General features: G+C 37.0%; 1 protein-coding gene across 11 annotated transcripts in view; it reads right to left on the bottom strand.

Annotated features, from left to right (window-relative positions):
- The window catches only part of SLC44A5 (solute carrier family 44 member 5), a 316,496-nt gene that overhangs the window by 84,322 nt on the left and 208,588 nt on the right, over nt 1–23,586 (bottom strand). For all 11 annotated transcript variants that reach the window (XM_070591848.1, XM_070591849.1, XM_070591844.1 and 8 more), the window contains one exon: nt 6,859–6,932. In XM_070591848.1, coding sequence (XP_070447949.1) covers nt 6,859–6,932 — 74 coding nt within the window. The remainder of the gene's footprint in view (nt 1–6,858; nt 6,933–23,586) is intronic.

Here is a 23,586-nt window from a genome sequence, read left to right as displayed (position 1 = left end):
GTCTTGATCCTAGTGTAGGAAACCACTACAGTTGTGGAAGGATTCAGATGAGCCATCGATTAAGAAGTGATACCAAATGGCACCCACCAAAATGTCAGAGTTCCAGAGTACAGTCTCTCTCCACCCAGAAACTGGAACTACGACTGCCCCTTCCTTGGCATTTTGGGAAAGTTAAGGTCAGGGAAGAGAATGTTATGCTGGATTTCCTTAAGCAATGAATGGAGAAGTAAATATGTGACACTATTATCACCCCAAGACTATGAACATACACTTTAACACCAGAAATGATGGAGTCGAGTTTGACCACATTTTATTATTAATTTAGCCATTTTCTTTATTTTCTACCTCATTCCATGAAGGATTTAAGACTGAACTACATAAACCTCCTCCTTTCTGTACTTGGTCCTTTGTCCTTTCAGTCCTACTGAAAGTTTCCAGTTGACCTATGATGGCCTTCCTCCAATTTGCACTGATCTATGAATTACCTACATTTCAAGGCCTTTTGCTGGTGTGCTTTGGCTTGGTTCATTTCTCTAGTGGGAAAGCAATCACTAGCTTCATCAAATTCAGGGGTAAGGGATTCAGACCTCACCTCTCAATGCGAGGAATGGCAAACAATTTGCAACCATATGTTAAAACTACCATAGTCCGGCCTCTGGCCACAATTTTTTTACATTCCCTTCACAATCAAATACACTTATCCTCTCCCAAGATCCCCAAAAGCCTCATCCAATTGTTGCATCAGATTTAGGCTCAAGGTCTGAATCTCACCACCTATGTCAAGGTCAGGCGTGGATGAGGCTCTTCAGGATTGGCTCCTCTCCTAAGGATGATCTCGTTTAGCCAGATCGTTGAATTTATTAGGTACATTTCATTCTTCCCACATTACCACTGGCAACAGCATTGCCAAACTTTTCACCACTGCATGGCAAGGTGCTTCCAACTGCATTTTCCTTACTTTCTTTCAAACTCTCATTGACAGCCTCCTCAAAATCCATTGGGCTTCTGAACACCACCTGTTCTCAAAACCAAGGCCCATGTTTAAGGTTTTGTTAAACTAGCATCCCACTACCAGGTACCAGATTTTGTTCTGCTTCAGTATTGCTGCACACCCAAACCCACTGGCGTAATACACCATTTCATTTGCTCACGATCTGGGGAGTCAGAAATTTGGCAAAGGCTCAGTTGTGTCCCTTGGTGTCTCTCGTGCAGTCAGAAGTTGACTGGGGCTTCAACCCTCTGAAAACCCACTGGGCTGATAGTAGCTGTCTATTCCTGAGAGCTCAGTGGAGCGTGTTGATCCTACATGTGGCTTCTCCATGTGCCTTGGGCTTCTCACAGGGTGGTGACAGAGTTCTGGGTTTGTTTGCATTAATTCACTTTCTTGTTAACTTCCTATCTCCTCAACTAATAGGGATAATTATTCCTGAGGAAGATTAAAAAGCAAAACCAAAGCAAACTTTGGACTCTAACTCCAAGTGCTTCCTATGTAAATACAATAATGAACTAACTCTTCATTCAACTGAAATCCATTTGAAAAGAAAAAGAAAGAAAAATTTGTTGAATGTTAAAATTGTGCTATTATCGTATACATAATGTTAGCACAAATATAGCAAAGAATAATTTGCATAATAAATATTCCTATTCTTTTTTTCTAGTTAGTACAGTAATTGAATAGCAGCCATCAGTGAAGTAGGACAAAAGAGGGCTATTATCATAAATGTTGCTTTGATCTTTCAAGGAGATTTGATTACCTTCTACCCAGACTCCACTTCACCCACTTGAATGGAGGTCCTGCTTTTCATCAGTCAAATGTCAAGTGCCTTTCTTGCATCTAAACTGTTACCCTACTGGCCATATTCCACATAAAAGGCAAAGAACAGCTTCTCAGCAGAATTTGTAAGAAATATGGCTCTTTCATGGTAATGCTTCTTATGAAAAGAATATGGATGAAAGATAAACCTAAGAAGTCCAGATCTAACAAAGATGGCAAAAGATGCCACACTTCTTATAACAAATCAGTGAAACTGACTTAGCATCATCTCTCCCCAGGTAAAGGTGTATATTCTTTGATGTTAAAAAATTCTTCACACTCTTAGTAACCTCTGCCAATTGTGTTCCTTCATTCTTCTTTTAGTCCAACATTGGACATAACTGAAGAGTTTAATTTATATTAGAAACAGGCTAGTAAGGCTATTTGTAGTTCAGGGATGTGGAAAATATGTATATACATATCTAGTAAATTTTGTGAGTCACCCTTTTTAGTCGGTGGCATCAGGATTAATTTGAGGGAATCCCTAAATTAATCCAACATTAAACAGTTTTTCATTGAGGAAAATTTATCCTCCAATTTCATTATGTGAGTTAAGGCATTTACAAACTGAATCCGGAGATCTTAAACAAAAAAAAAGTCAAATTTCTCATCTCTCTCCACAGGGAATGATGGTGTGCATTCCCACCCCTTCCCTCTACTGTGTCAACAGGAGAGAGAGAGGCAGTGGCTTCCCCAGCTCTATAGGACAGAAGGCATTTCTCTGGCTTACAACAGACCGGCTCTGAGATAATGGAGGAGAGACTTATTCAGTTATGTCATAAGGCCTCCTAAAGGAAAGATCCAGGCACAATATGAGATCCTTATGAAGTTCCTGTGTGCATCCAAACTTTAATAACCAAAATTATGGGTTGCCGTAGAAACAATATAGTAAATTACATTTAAAAACAATTTATTAAAATTCAGAACAACTAGCTTATGCAATGGTAGCAAGTGAAATATTGCCTAGTACTACAGCCATACCTCACCTTATTGTGCTTTGCTTTATTGTGCTTCGCAGATAATGCACTTTTTACAAACCAAAGGTCTGTGGCAACCCTGCATAGAGCAAGTCTATCGGTGCCATTTTTCAAACAGCATTTGCTCACTTCGTCTCTGTGTCACGTTTTGGTAATTCTCACAGTAGTTCAAACTTTTTCATTATTATTATTATATTTGTTACGGTGATCTGTGGTCGGTGATCTCGATGTTATCATTGTAACTGTTTTGCGGTGCCATAAACTGTGCCCATGTAAGACGGCGAACTTAATCAATAAACGCTGTGCGTGTTCTGACTGCTCCACCAACGGGCTGTTCCGCCATCTCTCTCCCTCCCCTCGGGCCTCTCTACTCCCTGAGACACAATATTGAAATTAGACCAATTAATAACCCTACAATGGCCTCTAACTGTTCAAGTGAAAGGAAGAATCACACGTCTCTCACTTTAAATCAAAAGCCAGAAATGATTAAACTTATTGGAGAAGGCATGCCGAAAGCCAAGACAGGGCAAAAACTAGGCCACTAGCGCCAGTTAGCTAAGTTGTGAATGCAAAGGGAAAGTTCTTGAGGGAAATTAAAAGTGTTACTCCAGTGAATACATGAATGATAAAAAAGTGAAACAGCCTTATTGCTGATACGGACAAAGTTTTAGTGGTCTGGATAGAGGATCAAACCAGTCACAATATTCCCTTAAGCCAAAGCCTAATCCAGAGCCAGGCCCTCACTGTCTTCAGTTCTGTGAAGGCTGAGAGGGGTGAGGAAGCTGCAGAAGAATAGTTGGAAGCTAGCAGAGGTTGGTTCATGAGGTTTAAGGAAAGAAGCCGTCTCCATAACATAAAAGTACAAAGGGAAGCAGCAAGTGCTGATGCAGAAGCTGCAGCAAGTTACCCAGAAGACCCAGCTAAGGTAATTAATGAAGGCGGCTACGCTAAATAACAGAGTTTCAATGTAGACAAAACAGCCTTATATTGGAAGAAGATGCCATCTAGGACCTTCATAGCTGGAGAGGAGAAGCCAATGCCTGGCTTCAAAGCTTCAAAGGACAAGTTGACTCTCTCGTTAGGGGCAAATGCAGCTTGTAACTTTAAGTTGAAGCCAATGCTAAATTATGAATTTATAGAGAGAATTATGCTAAATCTACTCTGCCTGTGCTCTGTAAATGGCACAATAAACCTGGATGACAGCACATCTGTTTACAACATGGTTTACTGAATATTTTAAGCCTACTGTTGAGACCTGCTGCTCAGAAAAGAAGATTCCTTTCAAAATATTACTGCTCACTGACAAGGCACCTGGTCACCCAGGAGCTCTAATGGATATGTACAACAAGATTACTGTTGTTTCCATGCCTGCTAACACAACGTCCATTCTGCAGCCCATGGATATCAAGGAGAGATTTTGACTTTCAAGTCCTATTATTTAAGAAATACATTTTGTGAGGCTATAGCTGCCATAGATAGTGATTCCTCTGATGGATCTGGGCAAAGTAAATTGAAAACCTTCTGGAAAGGATTCACCATTTTAGATGCCATTAAGAACATTTGTGATTCATGGGAAGAGCTCAGAGTATCAACATTAACAGGAGTTTGGAAGAAGTTGATTCCAGCCCTCATGGATGACTTTGAGGGGTCCAAGACTTCAGTGGAGGAAGTAACTGCAGATGTAGTGGAAATAGCAAAAGAGCTAGAATTAGAAGTGCAGCCTAAAAATAAGGTTGGATTGCTGCAATCTCATGATAAGACTGTAACGGATGAGGAGTTGCTTCTTATGGATGAACAAAGAAAGTGGTTTCTTGAGATGGAATCTACTCCTGGTGAAGATTGTTGAAACTACAACAAAGAGTTTAGAATATGACATAAACTTAGCTGATAAAGCAGCACAGAGTTTGAGAGGATTGACTCCAATTTTGAAATAAGTTCTATTGTGGGTGAAATGCTATCAAGCACCATCCCATGCTACAGAGAAATCATTCATGAGAGGAAGAGTCAATCAATGCAACAAACTTCACTGTTGTCTTATTTTAGGAAATTGCCACAGCCATCCCAACCTTCAGCAACCACCACCTTGATCAGTCAGCAACCATCAAGATCGAGGCAAGACCCTCCACCAGCAATAAGATTATGACTCTCTGAAGGTTCAGATGATAGTTAGTGTTTTTTAGCAAACAAAGCATTTTTTAATTAAGGCATGTAACTTGTTATTTTGGACATAATGCTATTGCACACTTAATAGACTACATATAGTGTTAACATAACTGTTTTTCTTTTGGTGAGGAAGATTCACCCTGAACTAACATCCATTGCCAATCTTCCTTTTTTTTTGCTTGAGGAAGATTAGCCCTGAGCTAACTTCTGTGCCAGTCTTCCTCCACTTTGTGGCGGGATGCCTCCACAGCATGACTGATGAGTGGAGTAGGTCCGCACCCAGGATCTGAACCCACGAACCCAGACTGCTGAAGCGGAGCACACACAACTTTAACCACTCAGCCATGGGCCCAGCCCCTACATAACTTTTATATGCACAGGGAAACAAAAAAAATTGTGCCACTCACTTTATTGTGATACTTTATTGCAGTGGTCCGGAACCGAACCCACAATATCTCCAAGGTATGCCTGCATTATGAAGCATCATTAGTACAGCTGGATATCATTTCATTTACTTCTCAAACAGCCCTGCTGTTGGAGAAAAGTAGGGAGTGTTTCCATATTTTACTGATGAGAAAACTTAGGTTAAGAAATGAGCCCAAGTCCACCAAATAATGTGAGGAAACACCAGATCAGCTCGACTCCAAATCTTCTTCTCTTATTAAATAAATTTCATTCCAACGACAAAAGGTAAAAACAAAACAAAAAAAATTACATAGACAAGAAAGATGTGTCCCAAAGTTAAAGTTAAAATTCTATTAGTTGTATAACAAGGAAATTCATTTTATTATAATATTCAATTTACACGTGTATTGTGTATTAATGTTTAGAAGTTAAAAGACTTTGAAGAAACACCAAAGAAATCTTCTGAAGGCCTTAGAGTACATTACTTAATTTTGTGGTTTATGGTTCTTTATTCTTCTCTCCCTCCCTATCGTCCTGCCTTACTTTTTTCAAATTCTCCAATTCTGTGTAGTTTTTGCACATCATTACTGAGATGATGTTTTGGAATTAGTTTCAATTGCTGTTCTCAAACTATTTCTCTTATTGAGAGATACAAATGAAGACCAGGGAAGAGTATTTTCCATTGTTCCCTAGGTAGGCACAGCCTTCTTTCTGCTAATATATTCTATCCACATTAACTCCAGGCCATTAATTATCGGTACTAGAAGAATTATCTGACTTTTACAGCCCCCACCCTAATAATGATATGTTAAAATTTCCTAAGTCAACATCTAAGGAACAGGACTTAAGTTTCTGAGGAAAAATGTGATACATTCACATGCAATTATGAAACCGTTTTACAGAAAATATCCACACCAGTTCCTTTAATAGTTTTTAAAAAGTGCAAATAAAGAATTTCTATATTTGGCCTCCTTATTTTCACTTTCATAGAAAAATCTTTAACCTAACAATAAACAACAGGATATCTCTTTCTGGTAGGCAAAACCAATAAGACTTCTTATACGTCGGCGAATTACCTAGTCTAATTCTTAATAATTGTTCCTTTCTTTTAATTTGCTTATAAAAAGAAAAGTTTATGTATTACCTAAACTGATCTAGGCCCTCGTTCATATTGATAAATAGCAACATGAACATAATTAGCTGCTTAATAGAATTTCAAAAGTAAAAATTATTAAAAAGAAACCATAAGCTTTTTTCTTCCTTCTTTATAATTGCGTTTACTTAAGTAATTTGGGCTTGCCTTTGAATAATCTACTCTGTGTTTATTTTTCATTGCTTCTGCTACCCAATGAGTCCTGATAAAGCACATTCCCTCCTGAAAAGACAATAATCACTAACAAGAAGGCTCCTGAAAGAAAATGATCAACGTTAAAAATGTGACATTGAATTAGTTATTCCATTGGCAAATGTGAAATATCTTCTATACCTGTATTTACTCACCCATAAGTCCTAAAAGAATGTAGCCAATAATGAACAGTATGAAGATTATGCAGCACAGAACATCTGTACAACTCCTAAAGACAAAAAGGAATAAAGAATTAAAAGGGGTCCAAGATGACTTCTTGTTTATTGCATAAAATATAGGAAGGGAGAAAAAGATACTAATAGTGATACACCATTTTATAGCCAATAATTCTGAAAGGTAGATCAGACTGATTTCTGCAATCAGAGACTTCAGCAAGGAGTGATCATAGTTCCATGACTAAAGAAGCTCCTCAGAATTCTTAGTGTTTATTCTCCCTTGGTTCTTTACTTGTAACACGCTTTTAGAGATTAGAGAACACCAACATCAAGTAACTATTTTTTATTTGAAATTGTAATTTAAGTTATTTGATTTTATGATTTTCCTCTTCACTCTTCCCCAATACATGATATAGTAAAAAAGAGTAGGCATTTTCCATTCCTTCCTTTCTCCGTTATCTTTCCACACACACATTTTAAGGGCATTATTAAATAAAAGATTGACTACACAAAATTTCTAAGGGGAGGAGAGTTGTACCTATTCTAACAACAATGTATATAATGTGTTAAAAAATGACATGGCTCAAAACTGTAATTTTTCAAGCTATTCTGTAAGCTAGATATTGTCAGATTCAGAGAAAAATTGGCTCATAGAGACTCAGTGACTTGCTAAGGGTCACACATCCAGCCACGATCCAGCAGGAATACTCAAGGCTTTCAAAGAAAGTTTTTCCTCTTCCCAATATTGTATGTTGTTCAGCTGATAAGTGGTCTGGAATGCCAAAGCTATGTCTTGAATGTGAGAAACAATACAACCATTCTCTGTTTGATACTGAGTGAAGAATCTATTAGCAAAGAAAAAGATCAACTTATTGACAGGATTAAAAAGTTGCACATGAGAATTTTCATAGCAAAAATGTGTTGCTTTTGAGGGCATATGGATATGCTCTAATCTTTCAGAACAGGCAGGTTGAAGTTACGCACTATTTTTAGCAGGGTAGTAGTAATAGTAACGAATAATAATCGTACAGTAACAGACACAATAACACCTCACATTGATAAAGCCCGGTTATACCTTTATTGCTTTCATATAGGTAACTTTGGAGTTTCCTAAGAATACCTTGAGGTTTTTAGGGGTAGTAAGGTGAGTTGACTTATTTAAGGTCCAGGAGAGAGAGGTAGCTACAAAGGCAAACATATCCAGGTCTCCAATGCCTAAGCTTTTTTATTTAGTAGTTATTCTAATATGATTACACTTTTCTGTAATGACTCATATTAGCTGTATCTAAAACTACAGACACATCCCTATCACTCCACCTCACAATCGGAAATGGAGCTTTTACAGCAAAATTAATCATGGTCAATCCAGAAACAATCATTTGTTTAAATCCAACTTCAACCTAAGAGTTTACATTTCATTTGGATTTAAGAATTATGAGAATAAAAATAAAAAGAGAGGAAACTGGCTCTCTAGTGTTCTTTGGTGAACAACCATTGAAATCAAAAACCTGCTTGGGGGTGAGGAGAGACCTGGTTCACGTGCATTCTGACACAGTCTCAGTAAGATCAGGGTCTCATCCTGTCAGACGGTTGTTAAATGGCGCGATACCCATAAGAAATGCCTGCAGGTAAGGAACTAAAGAAGAGAAAACTGGAACACTGGTGTGCTTTAATTAGAAATCTTGAAGTTGTCAGAGCCCTTGTGTGTAATCATAATACTAACAAGAGGGAGAGAGGAGGTGATCAGAAGTACCAGCTGGGTTGGCCAGGGCCCTGTAATTATACATCTATAATATATTTCTATCTAGATATTTCCACTATATATAATACATAGTGTGATGCGTATTTATAATGACCTGCTGTTACATAGCATTATAGTGTTACACATTTATAATGCTATGTAGTAAGCACAGGGAGAGGTAAACATACTAGGAAGATGAGTGAAAGAATCTTACCAATTTTAAAGGACAGGGCGCAAGGAAAGCAGAGCCTAAAAGGAAATTTTTAAAAAGTAAAACCCATCCTCCTCTGCTACTGGCACTGATGAATGGGCATCAGTTGGAGTTTTGGTTCCATATGGGGTTTTACATTATGATTTCTCTTTCCTTTTGGTGCCAAGGACATGCTACAGCACCAGGACTACTCCGTGCCCACGCAACCATTCGCCCAGCAGTCTCTCGCCACAGTGGGATAGCGTTTCTCAATAATTCACACCTTGAGGTGTTTGGAGATTCTATTCTGGGACCAGGAAGGCTAATGTATTCAAGTCTGCTCTACTTTTCTGGGACACAACGTTAGGGAAATTAGCAGACCATACCCCATGGCCAGACTGGTTAATTTTTTCTTACTTAAACATAGAAGAATGTTGAACAAACTGATAATTATGAATAGAAAATTTAAGAGTGGTTAATTGTACGCGAAGATTTTACTCCACGAATAACTATGACTTACTATAAATGGTTGATTAAAAACCAGGAAAGGTTTTCTAGATAAAACATTCATATTTCTGAATTTGTTTCCATTGTGATTTGATTCCCTTTGTTATTTTAGAAATTTCCTTTTAAAAATAGATGTGTATGTGTTTGTGTGTATTTGTGTGTGTGTCTACTTTCATGTAATTACAATGACCTGCTATCTTTTCAATTGTTTCACCTGTTTCTCTCCATTTCCTCAGACATATTTCCTCCAGAAAAAAAATTACTGCTTAGAAAGTCATTCGAAAATTGAGTTTGAATGAAATATAAAATATAGCTTGGGCACAATTTTGTGAGTCAGGAACACGGCAGAAGCTTGATTCAAGTTTTTAGAAGTTGTCGCACCTTATCATTTTTCCTTTCTTTTGATTTCAGGGCATCTGTCACAATCCTCAGTGTTCTGTAGGAAATGAGTGATATTTAAAAACCAAGGATTTAATATGGATAATTTTCACGTCTCTCAAAACAGCTATTGAGGTAACTGGGTGACACCAGCTCACGGCTGACAATCATTCTGAATCGTATTCTAACTAGAGGCCCATCATTGCTGTACCTTTTCTTCAGGAGAATTCACTTTTACTTTCATAACAAGCAGTAAGAACCATTGTACTAAGCTAAATATGGGTTGCATCCCAATGGGTCCCAGAAAGAAGACAGAAAGAATAGTTACAGAAAAATATGCTGCCAACACTCTCCCTCCCTCCCTCCATATCAAAGTCCACCCTTTTCAAAATAAGCTGCTCATACTCACATTTATCAGAAAGCTATTGAAAACTTTATTCGGATTGAACTGCCCTGGTGTACAAGTATTATCAAAAGTTAAACTGCAGAAGTACCATTGCTACCTTATATGTGTTTTTCCAAATTACAGTATGAATAGGATCTCTACTATATATGCATTTGCAGGTCCCTGCCCCTCCTCTCCCTAACCCACAAATATAGTATGCCTATAGTTACCTTGACCTAAAATGTTGGGAGTTTCCTTCGGCTTTCCCTTTTTCTTAGCCTATCTTTTATATTCAATTGACAAGTTCTCTTAACTGCTTCTCTGATGTGTCTTTCATCCACCCCTTCCTTTCCATTCCTGTTGCCTGGACTCAGTCCAGGTTCTCTTCTCTCTTTAAACTGTTGCTGTGGTCTCTTATCTGGGCTTCTGCATTTAGTCTCTGCCTGATCCAATTCACTCTGCATATCACTGATAACACAGATATGTGATCACGTCACTTTATTGTTTAAAAATTGCAGCATCTCTCCAACACCTATTAAATAGTTTCCAAATGTCTTAGCTTTATGTTTAAGAACCTACAAGTTCCATTCTAGTTCAAGTCCCAGACTATCTTTCTAGCTTTATCTCCCACTGTGACTCTCAAGATGCTTTGACCAAGCACAGTGACTTTTTCATTGGACTATTTTCACTTGGACTTTTTCACTCATTGAATACACCATGCACTCTCCCTTGACCACCCTCAGGGGTCTCTGCTCATGGCCCCTCTAGTCTCTCCCCTTCTGGGATAACCATATGTCCCAATTTGCAGGAAACAGCCACTGTCCCTGCAGATGCAGGACATCTACTGTCCTGGAGTAATCATTAACAATGCACCCTTTTACTCTTTACTCTCTCTCTTTTTTTTTCTCCCCAAAGCCCAAGTATGTAGTTGTATATTTTAGTTGTGAGTCCTTCTAGTTCTTCTGTGTGAGCCACCACCACAGCATGGCTACTGACAGACAAGTGATGTGGTTCCATGCCCTGGAACTGCACTTGGGCCACCGACGCAGAGCGAGCTGAACTTTAACTGCTAGGTTATAAGGGCTGGTTCCATTTTATTCTCAAAAGTACCACAGTGTGGATCTTCACCCTGTCTAAAAACCCATTCTTCATATGGTAGGATTCCTTTATTTTTAGAGTTGAATCACATTCCATTGTATGTATATACCACTTTTTTTTTAAGTCCATTCATTCATCAATGGACATTTTGATCATTACCATATCTTGGCTATCGTGAATAATGCCACAATGGATATGGAAGTGAAAATGTCTGTTTGAGATCTTGATTTCAATTCTTTTGAATGTGAAACATGGATGAATCTGGAGGACATTATGCTAAGCAAAATAAGCCAAACCACAGAAGGACAAATACTGCATGATTCCACTTACATGAGATATCTAAAGTAGTCAAACTCGTAGAAATGGAAAGTAGAAGAATAGTTGCCAGGGGCTGGGGGCAAGAGCAAATGGGGTGCTGCTGTTCAATGGGTATAAGTTTCATTTATGCAAGAGTTCTAGAGATATGCAGTTCAACACTGTGCCTATATTTAACAGTATTTTATTGGGCACTTAAAAATTTGTTAAGAGGATAGACCTCATGTTAAGTGTTCTTATCACAAAAAAATACACACAGGATGAAAAACATGATAATCTGTTCAATGTCATGTGTTATTTGAATTTAAAATTTTGCTATGAATAAGCTTAATATGGGTATCGAATAAGTGACTGTAAATGTAAAAAAATAGGATTTAAAAATTAAAATTAAAACCCCACCCTTCAAACCAGTTCAAATGACACCTCCTTCACAATGTTTTCAACTATGAGACCCCTCTCATCCCTGAGGACTTACAGGCATTTTGTTTGTACATCTTTAAGACAACCATCCTCCATCTATGATAACCTAGACCAAGGGATGGCAAAGGACAGCCCATGAGCCACTATGGCCTGCTGCCTGTTTTTGCACAGCGTGAGAGCTAAAAATGGTTTTTGCATTTCTAAAAGGTTTTTAAAAAACCTAAAGAAGAATATTTTGTGATATATGAATTATACAAAACTCAAATTTCAGGGTCCATAAATAAAGATTTTTGGAAAATAACCATACTCATGCATGCATATATTGTCTATGGCTACATTTGTGCTACATGGCTGAGTTGAGCAGTTGCAATAGAAACTGCCCACAAAGCCTAAAATATTTACTGCCCAAACCTTTATAGAAAAAGTTTGTGACCTCTGATCTAGACCGTAAAGTCCTCCATGGCAGCATGTAGCCCAGAGCCTTGCATGTCACAGACACACAGCAATCTATGTTCATGAACGATTAGTAAGACACACCTCTGACTGACAGGTTAATGCATCATAAGCAGGCCCCGGTGAAATTCAGAATGCTGTGTTTCAATTTTCAGATTTTTGGGGGCGCGTGGAGGAGCCCTATATGGTGAATGTATTGTCTAAGGATTCAATTTTTTGGTCAAGCTTAAGCCTGCCTCCTGGACATTACTGTCGCAAGTAAAATAAATCACACACGCACACAAAATTAGATTAAATTTGGAGGTAATAAGAGAGTTTTGTTTAAGTGCATATTTCAGTTCCACGCTAGTTCTCATTCTCCAACAACTGTCACTCTGCTTCCTTTGCAGGGGGAGCTTTCTACCTTCATTCAGAAACTGATTCATTTACTGGTTTTCTTTCTCTGTGGCAAATGAAATTCCACTGATATCAACCATCCTGAAAGGTCATTAATATCAAGCATTAGAGCGAGAATGGAAGTCCTGAAAGTCATTATTTTCTGACAGATCATCCATTTGTGCCTAATGAGTCAGTTTAGGGATTGTCCACTGCCGGCGATTCCAGTCAGATGACGACCTCTCATTCGAAAGTTCTTGGTGTCGCATCTGTCTACAACAGGGCTGCATTTATAACTCACAGGCTAGAAGCATTGCTCCTCTGTGGTTCTGCTGGTACGTGATGCCATTAAGTCACCTGTTGCCTCTCAGATTCTTACCGCAAAAGTCTGTTCCAGGAAAGAGAATGGCTGCTTCACTTCCCCAAAGCTTTATTAGACGACAGTGCACTTTGGGGCCATCCTCCAAGCTTCACGGAGATGACTTGCCAAACTACAGAATGAGGCTTGAATTGGACAGATCACATGAGTTGCTGCTAATTAGTCAGCAGACTCAAAACATTTGGAGCTATTTGAGGGTAACGTTCTATGTAAATAAAAAAAATACTTTACCTCTATGCCCCTCTCTTCACTCTTAGTGGAGAATCTGGTGATTTTGTGAGAGGAACATTTCCTAACAGCTTGTGTTTGAAGGGGTTAATTGTACCCTGCCCCCTTGCTTCCAGCTTCTCTTCTCCTTCCCAGACATGTTGTCTAAAAGGTCTCTGCTGTTCTGTCCCCATGGCTTCTGATTATGTCACGTACCATTTGTGTGTGCGTGTGAAACTCGAGCTTCAAGTTACACTGGCTGTTTCCACAACTATAATAAGAGGTTAAAATTATCTTGAAGAATTCCACTGTTGCTGGAATCAGAAACTTATTAGGAAGGCATTAATGAGCTTATAATTTCATGAACTTGTTTTTTCAGCTTTTCAAGCTTAATGCAAGTTTTTCAAGTCTCTTAAAAATTTTTAAAGATGACTTTCAGGTTACATTTACCTTAGAAGATAATTCTGGCAGCCAATCATTGAGAAAGGAGGTTACTTTTATGGGATTATTATTTTTTAGTACATTTTAAACTGTCACTGAAAAATTAAATATACCAAATAACTTGATACCCTAAGAAATTATAGGATGATATTAATAATGTCTTTCAAATTTATTAGATCATATAAGATGACATTTGAGTATTGTACCTGCTTTATTTAGTTCTTCTGAATAACTGGATCTTAAAAGCTTTCCTATCCTCTATGGTTAATCTTTCCTTCTATTCTGTTTGCCTTCAGAGACTAGCTTTAACTGGCTGTGATTTATATTTTCTATTTGTAAAGGGGAAATAAAACCTCATTTTTTATATAGACAAGTTTAAGTGATGCCTATATAAATGTCTCTTTTGTTTAAAATGGAACAAGGTCAGACAAAATTGGTCTTGCTATGTTATCCATCATCTTTGTAAAAGTTGCATAACATTCAAGAATCTGTCAGTGGGTGGAAACCACTCAGCAAATTGCTAGTAAAGTGAGAGCCAGATCATAGTTATCGCCCATATTACATCTGGCATCGTGGACCAAAGGTACTACATACGAGAGGGGCTAGGAGAGCCAGCTTAGAACAGCCTTGGGACGAGTCCAAAGTCATCAACTAAGCTTACAGGGAACTTATATCAGGTTAGAATGCTCTTTAATCTTCTTGGAGTATGATAGAATCCCTTCTACACAGAAACAGAGTAGGTGCTCTAAAATATTTGCTGAAACAATGAACTTCTGAAAATTGTCATGACTGGGATGGCTATTGAAATTCAGCTATTCAAACAAAAACTCACGTCTCCTAATCATCATATGATAGTTAATATTTTTAGTAACCAAAGGCCTGCACATTAAAATGAGATTACTATTTGTCACCCAAAATTTTTTTTTTTTATTTTTTTTATTTTTTAAAGATTTTATTTTTTCCTTTTTCTCCCCAAAGCCCCCCGGTACATAGTTGTGTATTCTTTGTTGTGGGTTCTTCTAGTTGTGGCATGTGGGACGCTGCCTCAGCGTGGTCTGATGAGCAGTGCCATGTCCGCGCCCAGGATTCGAACCAACGAAACACCGGGCTGCCTGCAGCGGAGCGTGCGAACTTAACCACTCGGCCACGGGGCCAGCCCCTGTCACCCAAAATTTTAATCACAAAAAATATTGCCTACTAATGATGGGAGCCTTAGAAAACTGCATGCCTTTTATCTAGTAATTCCCTTTCTAGTAATTTATACCATGGAAATATGTACAGAAGAAGCAAGAATTTATCTATAAGGATTTAAAACATTACATTGTTTACAATAAAGAAAAGTTGGAAACAATTTTCAGAACAATCGTATGAAAACATGTTCATATTATTTTGAGCAACAAAAGGTTATAGAACATATTATGCATAGTATGGTTATTTGTGTTTATACATATGTATATAAATGCTTAACAAGATAAAAGAATACACAAAAAACGTTAGTGGTCATTATCTTTGGGTGGTATGTATGTGATTCTGTTTTTCCTCTTTTGCTTTTTCTGTTTTTTCAAAACTTCCACAATGGACACAAATTGCATTTGTAACAGGAACAGAAATCTAAGAGACATAGACTGCATTTGACAACTACAAATAGGTTGTTGACTTGTCTCATTATACTAATTTCTTTCTGATGCCCTTGAAATATGTCTAAAAATTGATCTTCTGCTCTTTGACTTTTTCCTTGATCATTATCGACTAAAATTCAAAACACATTTTTGTAGTCTGTAAACAAAAATAGTTAACTAAAAGTGTGTAAAGGGGTGAGAGGTCATCTTCTGACTAATCTTTCTTGTTGCTCAAACATTCTTAAGTGGGAATGTAATAAAAAATATGCATCCATAAATGCCTCATTAAAACATCTTACAGATCACATGTTCTTCTGCCAATGATGGACATAATAATCTCACGAGCTTTATAAGACACAGAGCCTTAATTCTTGCCTGAAGAGCTGCATAAAATGAAAAGAGTTGGCCTTTAAACTTTCATTAAGCAAGTCTTTATGATTTGATGTTATGTCTCTCTTTTGCCATTTCTTTTATGTATATTTAGCAAATCTGAATAATAAAAACACTTCTGTTATTTTCCTTGAAATAATATTTATTCAGTGGTGATCTTAGAACTTTACCTCTGCTTAGGATGTATATTACTTCCATGCTAATATTTAACAGGGCATCCTATAATCATCATAGTGCTTTTAAAACATGACAGAAAAATTTAGTTTTGAAAGTTAATTTAGCCATGCAATTATCTCAATTGTAAAACATTTTTAGACTTATAGTTGTTTAAGTGTCCATTAGATGAAACAGTAAATTTAAAATAATTTTGGATGAGACTACATAAGGGAATGGAAATAGTAGTTGCTTCCAGAAGGGGAACTGTGGGTCTGGGAAGAAATGAGAGAGACCTACTTTTCACTGTATATCTTTTTGTAACTTTTAAATTGTGTATCAAACATGGGTGTTACTTAATCAAAAATAACTGATTTTTAAAACAGAAAGTCATTTGAGTATTGATTTGGCATCTCTTTGAAATAGAAATAACCTGAGAAATAATGCCAACTATTAACCATTAAAATGAATGCAGTAGGGAAAGAATTGAGCTTAATTGAATAGAAATTAAACTGCAAACTATATGAATATAAAGTCATTAAGGATATAGCCCAAGTAAAATCCTTAATTGGGATTATAGATCTTACCCCCTCATCTTGATTGAAAGATTGAATTGTGGCCATTAATGATTTAAATCATATACTTAGAAAACAAGGCTTCTTCATCATAAACATTTTTTACTTATTTGTTTTGGCAAGTATTTCAGTTTTCAGAGGAAAAGAATAAATGCAACATACTTGGTTTAAGTAATATCCAAAATTATACTAGTGTGTTGTTGGTAAATCTTTACTGTGAAATGGGAGGTCTCTATCAATTTCAGAAGAAAATTAACAGATTTGTGAGATAGTGTAATAAGGGATGGTAAGTTTTCATGAGTTGTCCACAGTAAAGAAACAAAAGCATTCAACACACATCCATTGGACGAATGAATGTAAGTGTTACCTGAACATTAGACATTAATATATTGTACACATTTTAAAAAATGTATAAAAATGTTATGTCTCTCTGTTTTTAAATTGTTCAGCAAAATGGGAAATTCTAACCACTGGTCCAGAGCCTGAAGTAGTATATATCTTGCTCACTTTCTTCTGTAAATATTTGCCAATACACTTTGTTCTACAAGCTGTTTATACTATAACAAAACATTACTAATAAAAATAGAGTCATTGCTATTAATTTTAAAAAGGACACGAACTTTTTAGAATTTTTAAAATAAAACTACAGTCATGCGCTGCATAATGACATTTCAGTCCACGATGAATCAAATATACGACAGTGGTCCCATAAGATTAGTACCATACAGCTTAGGTGTGTAGTAGGCTATAGAATCTAAGTTTGTGTAAGTACTCTCTATGATGATCACACAACAACAAAATCACCTAATGACATATTTCTCAGAACTCATCTCTGTCATTAAGTGGCACAAGTCTGTAAATGTTTTCTAAATGTTCATTGATTTGAAATTGTTAAGTACAGCCTGTGTGTAATCCAGTTTAAATTTCAACCTAAGTGTATCAGTTAAGAATTGGTTCAGTTGGAAATACCAAAAACTTTGTACTAGAAACAGTGACTTAAATTCCAAGGAATTTATTTGTTTCATACAAGAAATCCTGCAGCTGGCAGGCCCAAGCTAGTGTGGTGGGTCATTCAGTGATGCCAGTAAGGACCTGACTCCTTTCATCTTTCTGCCTCCCTCATCGTTAGCTTGTAGATATTTATCTACATGTTTGCACCTCATGTCACAAGTTCATTGCTGCACTCAAGCCACCTAAATCTCTTCAGTAAAGCTTTGTCTTCTTATTTAGAAAAGAAGGTCCTCCCTAACAGACTTCCCCTTTAGCTCATTGGCCAGAAATGTGCCTCATGGCCATCCCTGCCTGGATGGTGGCTAGGAAAATTTGGCTTTTCAGCTTCTGTAATACAGGAAGCAAGAGAGAAGATGGTTTGGGATGGTGTTCAGGGAGACAAATGACAGAAGATACCACATCTACTGCTGAGATTTAGTTAAACAATCAGAAAAATTAATAAGATGTTCCTATTTCAATAATTTCTAGTCAACCCAAATGAGCCAAAGAATGTGTGTTTTTCTTTGCAACTATTATTATTAGATATTAAATATATTTTATAAGAATAACATAGAAAAACTGAATTTTGCATATTCTCACAGAATTCAAGTCAAACTGATATTCATTTCCCAGTAAAGCATATTTTAGAGCTTATATCAATAACAGCAAAATAACAAGTCATTAGATCTTATCTCTGAATAATTTTATATTTCATATTCAATCAATTAAATAATTCTTGACATTCATGTTCAACAGAATGGAGTTTGAAATTTAAATCCAGTCATAGTTAATACATACAATTGCAGTTGCCCTAAGCTGAATACTGAAATATAAATTATCCTTAAGTTAAGATTCATCTTTTTTAAATCATTAGACAAAAAATGCATCTCAAGCCTTGCCAGTAAATCTCTTTCATTTCAACATGATACTTAAAATAGCATCTTAACAGTAATTCTGGAGTTATTAGGCAATCTTATACTTAATTTTGTCCAAGAATGGGCCTAGTGATCTTATGACAAAGCACTACAACTCAACATGCATAATTGGTCTCAGTTTCTACTCCTAGCCTCTTTCCTGCCATTCTGAGATATAAGTTATGGAGGAGCCTGTTTTCCAAGGCCTCCACAGATGTCAGTCCTTCTTCCTAAGGTTTCACAAAACCTCCCTAGCAATTTTTTTCAATGACTATTTGTTAAGCATCTACTATTTGCTACCAGGGTGAGATGTGTGCATGTATGTGTGCATGTGTGTGTGCGTGTGTGTGTGTGTGTGTGTGTGACGGGGCCAAGATGGAGATGAAGGTAAACCACGACGGTTAGGAGGAGGAGATACAAAGCAGAAAAAGAATACAATCCTACCCCTCAGATACTCTAATTTCATGATTTAAGAAAAAAAGGATAAATGCATCTAAAAGGTTGACATTAAAAAATAAATACAGTTTAAAATGTAGAGGTAACAATAAGTGCTATAAGTAGGAAGGATCTAGATAGTTAGAGTGGAAAAAGCTCACTGTGAGTTAGAGCGTGTGAGACACTTTAATTCCAAGAGATGGGTTAAAGTTTTGAATTATGGAGAAGATTTTGACTAGCAGAGAAGAGAGGTCCATTCTAGGCAAAAGGAAGTATGAGAACAAGGGTGCAAAATTAAGCATGGCTGATGGGGATGAGGAGGAGGCCAGGTTGGCTAAAATTCTTATTAGGTAGAAATAACAAAACAGACTAGATTAGTATTGTTGAGCCAAAAAAATCCACTCATTCTTTTATTTACATAATATTCATTTGGTATCTCTTCTGTGCCAGGTACTGTGGTACGTTGTATAAATACAACAGTGAACCAGACGGATGAGATGCCTACTCTCACGGCACTCACAATTTATGGTGGGAAACAGGTGATAAATAAGTAAAGATCAGCAAATACAATGATGACAGATTGCTCAGTAAGTGCTAGAAAGGAAACAAACATGATACTATGAAAGAGAAAAATAAGGACAGACTGTGTAGGGAAAGGCTCCCTAAAGAAGTGGTGGGTACCATACTGTTTTGATTAAAATTCATATGGAATCACCAAAGACCTCAAATAGCCAAAGCACTCTTGAGAAAGAACAAAACTGGAGGCATTACAATTCCTGATTTTAAACTATGTTACAAGTTATAGTAATCGAAACAGTATGGTATTAGCATGAAAACAGACACAGAGATCAATGGAACTGATCGAGATCCCAAAAATAGTCCCCTCTTGCCTATAAATGGTCAACTAATATTTAACAAGAGAGCCAAGACTACTCAGTGGGGAAAGGATAGTCTCTTCAATAAATGGTGCTGGAAGACTGGATAATCACAGACGGAAAAGTGAAATTGGACCCCTATCTTACACTACTCAAAAATTAACTCAAAATGGATTAAAAACTTAAATGTAAGACCTGAAACTGTAAAACTCCTAGGAGAAAACACAAGGAAAAGCTCCTTGACATGGGTCTTCACGATGATTTTTTTAGATATAACACCAAAACACAAGTGACAAAGGCAAAAACAAATAAGTGGGACTACGTCAAATTAAAAAGCTTCTGCACAGCAAGAGAACCATCAGCACAATGAAAAGGCAGCTTACAGAATGGGGGAAAATATTTGCAAATTGTATAACTGATAAGGGGTTAATATCCAAAGTATATGAAGGACTCATATAACTCAATAGCAAAAAAAATTCCAGTTAAAAAATGGGTAGATCTAAGTAAACATTTTTCCAAAGAAGACATACAGATGGCCAACACATACATGAAAAAGCACTCAACATCACTAATCATCAGGGAATAGCAAATGAAAACCATAATGAGATTATCACTTCACACCTGTTAGAATGGCTACCACCAAAAAGACAAGAGAGAAGATGGGGATAAAAAGGAAGATTTGTGCACTATTGGTGGGAATGTAAATTGATACAATCACTATGGAAAATAGTACAGAGCTTCCTCAAAAAATTTAAAATAGAACGATCATATGATCCAGCAATCTCACTTCTGGATGTATAACCAAGGGAAATGAAAAAGGATCTCGAAGAGATATCTACACTTCCATTTTAATTGCAGCATTATTCACAATAGCCAAGATATGGAAACAACCTAAGTGTCCATTTATGGATGAGTGGATAAAGATATGGTATATTTATATTCAAAGGAATATTATTCGCCCATCTGAAAGAAGAAAATCCTGCCATTTGCAACAACATGGATGGAACTTGAGAGTGTTATGCTCAGTGAGATAAGTCAGATAGAGAAAGACAAATACTGTATGATATCACTTACATGTGGAATCTGAGAAAGCTGAACTCGTGGAAACCGAGTAGAATGGAGGTTACCAGGGGCTGGAGGGTGGGGGAAATGGGGAGATGTTGGTCAAAGAGTAAAAACTTCCAGTTAGAAGATAAGTAAGTTCTGGAGATCTAATGCACAGTATGATGATTATAGTCACCAATATTGCATTATGTATTTCAAAGTTATTAAGAGATCTATCTTAAATGTTCTCACCATTAAAAAAGAATGGTAATTATGTGACAGAATGGAGGTGTTAGCTGACACTATAGTAGTAATCACTTTGCAATCTATAAGTGTATCAAATCAACTCATTGTATACCTTAAATGTATATAATGTTTATTATATACAATGTATATAATATGTTAATTATATCTCAATAAAGTTCAATTAAAAAAAATAAAGAGGTTGTGGGAGTTATGTTTCAGGCAGAAGAAACAACAAATGCAAAAGCCCTGAGGGCAGGTGAGACCAGGGTTGTCCTGGGAGCTGACAGATGGTCAGCGGGAACAAAACAGAGAGGAGAAAGGGAAATAGGAGTACGAGAGGAGGTTGGTACAACAGAATGACTGAGCAGTCCTCTGTGTGGGCTTGTCTATCAGGGGAATCCACATGGGACACTATTTTATATGTTAAAGGGCTTGACAGTTCAGGACTCACTTTGACAAACATTATCATGTCATCTGGATCATTACATCAACTCTGTAAAGTTGATACGGGAACTATTACCAACACGTCGTTTTGCAAATTAGGTAACTCTGACTGCAATTTCGGCTCATTTCTACTGAGAGCTGTGGATTAGAGGTTGAATATTATCAAAAGCAGCATTTCGGTTAGATTTGTTTGGCACCAGGGTGGAGAATGAATTGGGATGAAGTGTGTGATGAGTGCAGACAGTTTAGAATTAGGGAAATGAGGATGGTGGCAAAACTGAAAAGAATGAAACCAGGGCCAGTTCTCGTCATCAGCATCACCAGCTTCCCATGCACGTTTGTTTTCCTGGGTCTCCAGGATATTGTGAAGATAAATGCCACAGCATGGAGAGAGTTTATAGCTCCACAAAGATACCTCATGGACTAAAATGGATGTGAATGGATTTCTCTCTGATGGTTTTAAACACAGAAGGAAAAGGGATGCTCACATATCATTTGAACACCAAATCTTATATTTTTCTCACCTACCATGTTCAAAGCACTCTGTTCCATTTTTTTTATTACATCAACTTGATAAAAATATATTTTCTCTGAGCTTTTGGAGATCAAAGATCTTATTTTTCAGTTTTCTGCTGTGAGTGTGGTTAACTGATATCTGTCTTTTTTTCTCTCTCTCTAATGGACGTAAAGCATTGCTCTATTGTTGGTTTTAATCCCTAAGGACCACATCAAAAGAAAGCTGGCCTTGAATGCTCCTAGATGTAGACTGTCCATTACTAACGATACATGTGACAAGTTATTGAATTGTGTTGTTTCTAGCTCTTGTCAGCTGCATATAAGTGGGCAAAGAAAGACTAAAGGACGACGAGAAGGCAAAGAAAAAAGTGACAACTGAAGGCAAGACAAAATCAAGAGAGAAATCAGCAAAAAAGAGATGTAAAGAAGATAAAATGAGAGGAAGAAGGAGGGCTCCTGATGGAAATCAGAAGAATTACGATAAAGGTTGAGAGGCAAAAAGGCAAAAGAGAACAAATCAGAGGAACAAGATCAATAAATATGCAGAGAAAGAACTATTATGGTATAAGAAAAGGAAAATATGTAGAGACCATATATAGTGGAGCTTACTGAAATCTGTCTGAGTTTGGAGAAAAACTGAAAGCAGATACAAACAGCCAATTATAAAAGTAGTATTTTATATGTGTGTGAAAGGAGGTAATGAGGTGGATGATGGTTATTAAATTACTTGAAATTTCACTTCTCTACTTTTACTTTATAGTTTAAGTGATTCTAACAGTCAAATAATAAAGGTTGGACACTAGAACAAAGTTCAAGGATGTCTGTTCTTTATATCTATTGTTCCCCTCCCATAACATTTATAGTTAATTCTTTTCTAATTCAACTACTATTTGTCAGCTGCCTAAAAGCCACCCAACAGACCTATGTATCTCTTTCTGTCTCTCTCATTAATACACTTGGAGAATCTACCTAAACTTCAGGTCTATGTAGCCTGGTCTCAGAACGGTCATAGTTAGGACCACCTCCAATCTAATGCTAATTAACACTGGGTAGCATGAAAGATGCCAGCATCATCTTTCATGCTTTGATGTAAAAACTGTGTGCATTCACTAGCAGTTTATTATTAAAGGTGGAAGATTTTCAGACTTTCACCCTTACTTCTTCTTTTAGTTACTGGATAAATGTGCCAGAGTGTGCAGTGGCCTGCCTTTAGATTCTAATCAACTCTTGGGTTGCAGCAGGAGCAATGACGACAGCTAAAGCCTTAAGAAGGCCGTAATGAACTATGCTGGGCACAAAAAGGACTTGAGTTTACCTTCATTAGAGCAAGTATTTGGAGAGGTAACTGGGAACCCTAAGCCTCTTCTCAGGGAATCATCAAATAACTCTGAACCATCCCTGACTCTTGATCATCACTTCTGTTGAGCTCAATCAGCTTTCCAGAATTTTGATCCATCAAATTTGATCTTAAATTTAGACAGCAAATTAATATGATTGCTTCATCTTAGTTTGTGTTCACTAAGAATTTTTCCAGAAGAATAAATTCTTAATTTTAAATGATTGAACTCCAGCTTTTAGTCATTCTTCTCTGCCTAATCATGCTGCAAACAGAGGAGA

The sequence above is a fragment of the Equus przewalskii genome, chromosome 24 (assembly GCF_037783145.1).
Source record: "Equus przewalskii isolate Varuska chromosome 24, EquPr2, whole genome shotgun sequence".
NCBI classification, from domain to species: Eukaryota; Metazoa; Chordata; class Mammalia; order Perissodactyla; family Equidae; genus Equus; species Equus przewalskii.
The sequence above is the reverse complement of the archived record's forward strand: the minus strand, read 5'-3'. Positions and strand labels throughout refer to the sequence as shown.